Source organism: Mesoplodon bidens, assembly GCF_964165515.1.
Source record: "Mesoplodon bidens genome assembly, chromosome: 9".
Classification (NCBI taxonomy): Eukaryota; Metazoa; Chordata; class Mammalia; order Artiodactyla; family Ziphiidae; genus Mesoplodon; species Mesoplodon bidens.
Window position 1 is genome coordinate 78,258,784 of NC_138166.1, and position 8,258 is coordinate 78,267,041.

Sequence of the window (8,258 nt, forward strand, 5' to 3'; positions counted from 1 at the left end):
ATGATAATATTACATAATATATATTATAACCTCAGTCAGATCATTTTGATTTACTGCCAACCCCTTCCATAGTATAAAAATAAGAAATGGGGCTTCCCTGGTGGCGCAGTGGTTGAGAGTCCGCCTGCCGATGCAGGGGACGCGGGTTCGTGCCCCGGTCCGGGAAGATCCCACATGCCACGGAGCGGCTGGGCCCGTGAGCCATGGCCGCTGAGCCTGTGCGTCTGGAGCCTGTGCTCTGCAACGGGAGAGGCCACAACAGCGAGAGGCCCACATACCGCAAAAAAAAAAAAAAAAAAAGAAATGTATCACCAAATATTGAACTTCTATAAAGTATCTCATTACTAATATCATGAACACTCCCCAGTGATTCGAAGTAAACCACAGTTCCATGCACTATAAAGTAATGAGACAACTTATTAAAAATTTCAATGTTCTTACTGCAAAATTATCAAGGCCATGTGCTCTGTGGGTTTCAAATGTGAACATTTGATGCACCTGAACGGAGTCTTTGTCCCTTCCATTTGTTTCCAGGCATGGAGGAGTGACAGCAGGAACTTTCTGTGCTCTGACAACCCTTATGCACCAACTAGAAAAAGAGAATTCAATGGATGTTTACCAGGTAGCCAAGATGATCAATTTGATGAGGCCAGGAGTCTTTGCTGACGTTGTAAGTACTAAAGCAGCGAACCAAGCTTTTCTCATTAGAGCGCAAGTTACTTTCTAGAGGCTACCAAAATCGTTTTGTCCTGTATCAAAAAAGATCACATTGATAATATGAGCATGTAGTTTTCAAGCTGAATTATGTTCAGTTTGCAATCCATAGAACTGGAGCAATGAACATCTAAAGTTTATTTTCCAGAAAATTGATGGATCAAAATTTTAAAATTTCATTGTGTGCCTTTTTGCAAGACTTATTGTAATTCTGAAAAATATCCTCAGTAGAAGCACCAATTAATCTGATTTATTCAACAAAAAAATAGTTATTTTCCCGGGGGTTAGGATTCTACATAGCCTCAAAGAAGAGTCAGAAGATAGACTTCAGCTGCTCACCTTTTTCTCAAGCCAAATTCATTTTCTGAACTTAAGAAGTAGCTAATTCTGGGGATAGTTTTAAAAAGAGAGAGAGAGAGACACTCGTACAATCAAGAAAGAGCATAGCACATCTGGAAAAATAAGTCTCAACTCTGAGAATAATTTGGAAGTTTTTTTATTATAGAAACAAGAACTAGAAAGACAATAGGGAACTTTGTGCAAATGCCCCAGTGGGAGAAGCTTAGGTGGATGCAGAAGTCATAGGCTCACTTCCAGCTTCCTAGCCTGGGTATGTGTAAGGGCCTTATAAAGAGTCCATTTTCAAAGCCCTAGCCCAGACCCGCTGGCCAGAGAGTAAGGTAACCCTTGTGCACATGCACTTCAGAGGAGCCCCTATTGAAAGTCTCATTCAGGAGAGTTGAGTTGTATCAAGCTTATCTTGTATGAAATTGCTTTCGGCGGACTAAACTTACACCCAAGTTTCACAAATGCATTTAATGAGACGCGTGGTCCTAATGATTTTCTACTATGGAGCCAGCCACTTGCTCATGTTCTTTGCAACTACCTTCCCCCACCTTACCATCCCCAAGGTGACATCTGTAAGAGAACAACTCCTTTATTCTTCTGTGTGTCTCTACCGTGAGACCACAGCAGGGTACACAGGTACACAGTCTCCTTCTCACCAAGCAGGACATAAGACCCGTCGGGTTGGTAGAGTGTGAAGGATACTTGGTAAACAGTGGGTCTTGTGAAAGGCCTGCATTCCTCATGAGTTCCTGGGCGGACAGTGCAGTCCTGAGACCTCTTCATAAATAGACAAACCCAACAGATTTTGTAACCAAAGGCAAAAGGAAAATGAGTCACTTAGTGGGTTACAGGAGCCTAGTGCCAAAGGGTTTACACACAAGTTGATAAATCAGTATCAGAACCTTATCACATCACCTTCTGATGCCATGAAGTAAATGAATAAGAATGGAGTGTTTCCCATTGGCAAATGTAGTGGGCCAGTGTTCTAGGTCAATGAATGTTGGCTAATTATAGAGCCACTTTAAATGTAATCAGAAAGAGACATTAATATGGATGGTGTACCTCTGCTGATTATAACAGAGCCCTGAACACAATGCCTTTCTATGACAGTGGCAAAGGGTGACTAAACACCTTGCTTCTTTTTACAAACGTATGTCTTCAGCGAGCTTTCTGTTTCTGACCTCCCATTCTCTGTTCCCCAGGAGCAGTATCAGTTTCTCTACAAAGCAGTCCTCAGCCTTGTGAGCACGAGGCAGGAAGAGAATCCGTCCACCTCTCTGGACAGTAATGGCGCAGCGTTGCCTGATGGAAATATAGCCGAGAGCTTAGAGTCTTTAGTTTAACATGGAAAAGGGTGAGAAGCGTCCACATCTGGGCATTGCTTTCCTCTTTCTAAAGTTAGACAGGAAAATTAGTCCAGTTCTTCTGTTATCTGTTTACTTCACATCACCTGACAGTAACTATCATGGCATAGGATTCTGCTGCCAAGTTTACATCATTAACAATGTGTGCCTTTTTGCAAAACTTCTTGTGATTCACTTATTGTGTTTAAACTAAAATGATTGAAATTGACCGTATTTCCAAGAATGGACTTGTGGTATCTTTTTTTCATATTGATTTTAACAGAGAATTTCAATTTATAGATATTAGGAATTCCCAACTACAGAAAACATGTTTGTTTTTAGTGTCAAATTTTTAGCTGTATTTGTAGCAATCATCAGGTTTGCTAGAAATATAACTTTTAATATAGTATACTGTAAATAAAACACTCTGTTCCCTATGATATTCAACATTTTACAACCACAGTATTCACCTAAAGTAGAAATAATCTGATACTTACTGTAAATACTGCTCTAGCATCTCCATGGACCAAATTTATATTTATAATTGTAGATTTTTATATTTTACTACTGAGTCAGTTTTCTAGTTCTGTGTAATTGTTTAGTTTAATGTTGCAGCTCATCATCTAGTCTTACTCTGTGAGTCTTCTGATACTGTTTTGTGTTGTGATTAACTCTCTTTTAGCATGTAATTTTAACTTTTATGGAAAATAAAAATACATTTGTTTTGAAAGAAGATGTTTTTATGAGAATAACACCTTACCTGACATTGTTTAAATGGTTTTTATCCAAGGCATTGCAAAAATAAATATAAATATTGCCATCAATTTGTGTTTGCTTGTGGAGTGCTGAGGCACGTGTAGCAGAAAATTGTAGATGTGTTCCCTCTGAGATTATGGACGTGAAAGAAGGTTGATGGGATGGGACAGTGTATAGAGCTGATTCCCAAACTGTGCCTTAAGGCACACAGGAAATTCACAAAATTGAAGATTTTTGAGGACAACACAGCAATGTGTACTGACACTACACAATTACTACTATTAAATTATTTGGATCTAACTACTTAATAAACAGAACCATTATGTATTTCCTTTGGTTTAGGGAGCAATGAAAATGTTACTCAGAAGCTGAGGGCATCATGTACCAAGAAGTGTTGGGAAACTGGTTTAGAACCAAGCTGGGAGTTAGAAGCAGGCAGATTTGCCAGCCAGGGAGAAGCTAAGCTGGTTTGGGAGCCAAGTGGGCGAATGGACAAGGACCAGGAGGTCCTAACTCCCAGAGTGGAAAAAGGTAAGTCCTAGGTGACAATCCTATTGTCAGGATTTAAGAGCTACGTGGAGGTGAGGGTCAGGAAAACAGGGAATCATGGGTAACAAGCCTGCTCTGATACTGGAAGCAGTCCCCTGCCTCAGCCAGGAGTGTTTTAGAGCACTGCCCGCAAACGGGGCACCAGTCCCCAAGAATGCCCAGGTCAGTGCCTAAAGCGGGAGGCCAGGAAAAGTTTTGTTGAAACCAGTGGTTCTCAGAGTATGGTTTCCAGACCAGCAGCATCAGAAAAACCCAGGAACTTGTTAGCAATGCAAATCCTGGATTTCCATCCCAGATCTAAAATATCGGAAACTCTGAGGTTGGAACTCAGCAATCTAACGCAAGTTAAAGTTTGAGAACCACTGGTCCTTAGCAACAACAATTCAGAGAGCCTCCAGTTTCCTCAAGCAATATCAGGAAAATTTCACCAAATCCTTAAAATAGAACCAAAATTTATAAGTTTCTACTTTTTTAGCTTTCCTTTTAAAGCAATAGTCATGAAGAGTTATAAAATAGAAAAAAATTCCAACAAATAGTGTCACAAATCACAAAATATTCATAAGTACTGACCTACAGGGTATAAAAAAATTAACATGCTTCTTTCTCACCCTCCCACGGAGAAAGGCCAAAAGGTTAATTTTGATTCCTTGGTTGCTTTTCTAGCCTTGTCTCTTAGTCCTCTTGTTTTACAGTTTTGTTTCCCCATAACCCACAAAGTCTAATCTTAACGAGGAGTCCATGTCACAATTATTTTTTCTGTTTTTCCATTTGCCTTTGTCCCAGGAACAAATGGCCTTTGAAGGGATATAGAATTTTTTTTTCCTTCATGGTTTTTTTTACTAGTGAGGTGCCTTGTAGAGTCTCTTCCAAGAGAAAGTAATGTTGCAAGTGCAGGTATGATAATCAAGTATTTTATAGACAAATTCTAATAAAAATACCCTGAAACCAATAAAAAAGACAATCCTGTCAGATATAGCAATCTTTCCTCATCTTATGAAGCTTAACTCTGAGACAATAATCAATTATGAGAAGTGAAAATAAATGAAGCTTCATAAGTAAGCCTCATAAGTCTTACCCAATTATTTACATCCTTTACCAAAATTTCATATAGTTTTATTTCATTCACTGCTTTTATCCACACGTTGTTTTATTACATAATTGTGGCCTTGTTATGAATATATTTTTATGCTGCCTTTCATGTTGTTACATAAGCATTTTTATTACACATAATTTATAAACCTATCATTGTTACTGTGTAATATTCTATCGTGTATAGTGGTTTTCAAACAGGGATAGTATTGCGCCCCAGTGTCTGGAGACGTTTTTGGTTTTCGCATCTGAAGGGGACGTGCTGCTGGCACTTACTGGGCAGAAGCTAGAAATGCAGCTAAACATTCCGAAATTCACAGGACAGCCCTCACAACGAAGAATCATACAGCACAGCATGTTGATAGTACCAGGGTGGAGGAACCTGCCCTCATGATGTACCGGGGCTCTTGTGATCACTTTCGTGATGTCAGCTGTTTAGGCTCTTTTCAAATTCTTCCTAAACTACAAAACTATGATAAACATTTCTTTATGTAAAAGCCTTTTACCATATTTAGGATGTTTCCTTAGTACCAATTCCTGTAAGTGCCAGTTGCTGAGAAGATTGTATGAATATTTTTATGTGTCTTAATACTCTTTGGCTTTCCAAGAGTTGTACAGTTTACACTCCCACTGCTCAGGTACTGGAGTCTTAGGGCTCCACTCCTGGGTTCAGGCTTCTGCTCAAACATCTCTTTGAGCAGCATTCCCCAGTCGGCCTGTTGGAAACAGCATCCCTCTCCTCCTAAGGAAGATATTCAAAATATTTAGCACTGATCATTGGAAGGGACTTGAGCTGGCTCAGTGTCCCGTGTGTGCAAGCCGAAAGTCGGGTCCCTCTCCGCAAGCCCCTCACCCCAGGCCCTCCGGTCTCCTTACCCTGCTTTTTCTCCGGAGTGCATTTTGCTTCCTGACATATTTTATATTTGTTGTCTGTCCCCCGCTATTAATATATAAGTTCCATGAGGAGAGGAACTTTGGCTCTTGTAAACCTCTGTATTTCCACACCTAGAACAGGACTGGGCACATTAAAAACACTCACTATGGGCTTCCCTGGTGGCGCAGTGGTTGAGAGTCCGCCTGCCGATGCAGGGGACACGGGTTCGTGCCCCTATCCCGGAAGATCCCACATGCCGCGGAGCGGCTGGGCCCGCGAGCCATGGCCGCGGAGCCTGTGTGTCCGGAGCCTGTGCTCCGCAACGGGAGAGGCCACAGCAGTGAGAGGCCCGCGTACAGCAAAAAAAAAAAAAAAAAAAAAAAAAACAAAAAACACTCACTACATTTTAGATAAATGAATGAATAAGGAGTGAATTAATGAATGAATTGGGGTTGTTTTGTTTTGTTTTATCTAGGACAAAAATGCTCTTTAATGATCCTGGGAAACCCGACACTCTATAGGTAGTGTTCCTCAACATACAATAAGTGTATCAATTTTGACCCATTTTCTTTTTCTGTAGCACCTTTGTAGATTAACCCAATTGAGAAATGGTGTTCTATACAGACTTTATCTACAATAGTAAATCACGTAGAGCAGTTTTGCTATCTGCAGAGAGGTATTAAAGATGAGCATGATCCATCTATTTAGCTAAATGCACCGGAACTATATATAGTCCATCATAGTTCTCAGTCTGATACTACCTGAGAATTTATGGCAGCTGCTTCTTCATATCAAATTAATACAAATATTTAATATGTGCATGTTCTACCCAATATTACAACATAGGACTCTTACTTAATTTTCACATTTCTCATTTGAAAGCCCCTAATTTGTTAGCATCCAAAATGACTTTAATAGACAAAACTTAGAAAATAAGAACGCTTTATAAGCAGATACATTTTAGTTTCTTAGAATTGAATTCCATTCATAAATAGCACATAGAATCAGAAATACTAAGTATTTATTGAATTAAAATGAACTTTTTAGGGAAAGTGGGAAAAATATACACATTTGTCAAAATACACAAAAACACTTACTATAAATCATGATTGATTATCATCCACTCACTGGCTAATTGCAAAATATTCTTGTATGTTAGAGGTTTCCTCCTCATTAGTACAATATTGGTGTGTTAGAGTAGGTGGTATTAAATGTTAAGGCATATAAATGAAACACACTACACTGGTTTTAAAAACCCAGACATCCGGGACTTCCCTGGTGGCACAGTGGTTAAGAATCTGCCTGCCAACACAGGGGACATGGGTTCGAGCCCTGGTCTGGGAAGATCCCATATGCCGCGAAGCAACTAAGCCCGTGGACCACAACTACTGAGCCCACGTGCCTAGAGCCTGTGCTCTGCAACAAGAGAAGCCACCACAATGAGAAGCCCGGGCACTGCAACGAAGAGTGGCCCCTGCTCGCCGCAACTAGAGAAAGCCCGCGTGCAGCAACGAAGACCCAACGCAACCAAAAATTTTAAAAATAAATAAATTATATATATTTTAAAAATCTGGGGCTTCCCTGGTGGCGCAGTGGTTGAGAGTCCACCTGCCGATGCAGGGGACATGGGTTCGTGCCCCGGTCCAGGAAGATCCCACATGGCGTGGAGCGGCTAGGCCCGTGAGCCATGGCCACTGAGCCTGCACATCCGGAGCCTGTGCTCCGCAACGGGAGAGGCCACAACAGTGAGAGGCCTGCGTACCACACACACACACAAAAAAAATCTGGACATCCTTGGCATTAAAGTTAACAAGTTTCTTAAGGTAATCATTTTTAAAAAGAAAAAATAAGATTTGGAAGTGGGAGTAAGAAAAACTGTGTGTGAGATGGAAACTTCTATTTACGTACACAACAACAAACTCCTAATCAACCTCTCACCTGGGACACATTCTAAGCAGCTCAAGACACACAGCCTGACCTTTGAAAAACTTCCCGAATATGCTAATTTGTAATCCTTTCCTCTGAAGCTTTGGACATGACTTTCTCAGATTCCTATTATCTTGCTTCAATCCTGGGGGAGTTGCTTTAGTTCTGAATTATCCACATGAGAAATGAACCGATGCCAGTAATTTTTTCCTTGCTGCTAACTTGTTTAATGAAGGTATGTATTGAAAACTATAGCATTAAGGTTCCTAATGAAAACTATTAGAGAAGTCTCTTACAGCACTTTTACTTCAGGTAAGTGTTTTAAAGGACTCGGGAAGTTAAAAGCACATTCCTTGGGCTTTTTAGAGAGTAAATGAAAAACATTCCACATTTTGTTTATACAATATGTCTAGTTCTAATCTCACAGGATACATAAAAATGTTCAAAGAACCACCTAGAGAAAAAAAATGAAATGGTTTGAAAATAACTAAGGCCAATGAGGAAACATTGATAACTGGGGTCATTTACTGTATATTCACAGAATCCACCTACATGCCACTCTCCTTCTGGGGTGCCTTCCTGTGGCAGATTGTATTTTCCAAAAATAGCTCAACAATAGCTTTCAGCCCACATGTGACTCATTGAAACTCATCCCAGTG

General features: G+C 40.3%; 1 protein-coding gene across 4 annotated transcripts in view; it reads left to right on the forward strand.

The window, feature by feature from the left end:
* The window catches only part of PTPRZ1 (protein tyrosine phosphatase receptor type Z1), a 167,243-nt gene extending 164,047 nt beyond the window's left edge, over positions 1 to 3,196 (forward strand). For all 4 annotated transcript variants that reach the window (XM_081244031.1, XM_081244032.1, XM_081244029.1 and 1 more), the window contains 2 exons: positions 535 to 670; positions 2,265 to 3,196. In XM_081244031.1, the coding sequence (XP_081100157.1) occupies positions 535 to 670; positions 2,265 to 2,405 (277 nt within the window). In that variant the 3' untranslated portion in view covers positions 2,406 to 3,196. The remainder of the gene's footprint in view (positions 1 to 534; positions 671 to 2,264) is intronic.
* The last annotated feature ends 5,062 nt before the right edge of the window (positions 3,197 to 8,258 follow it).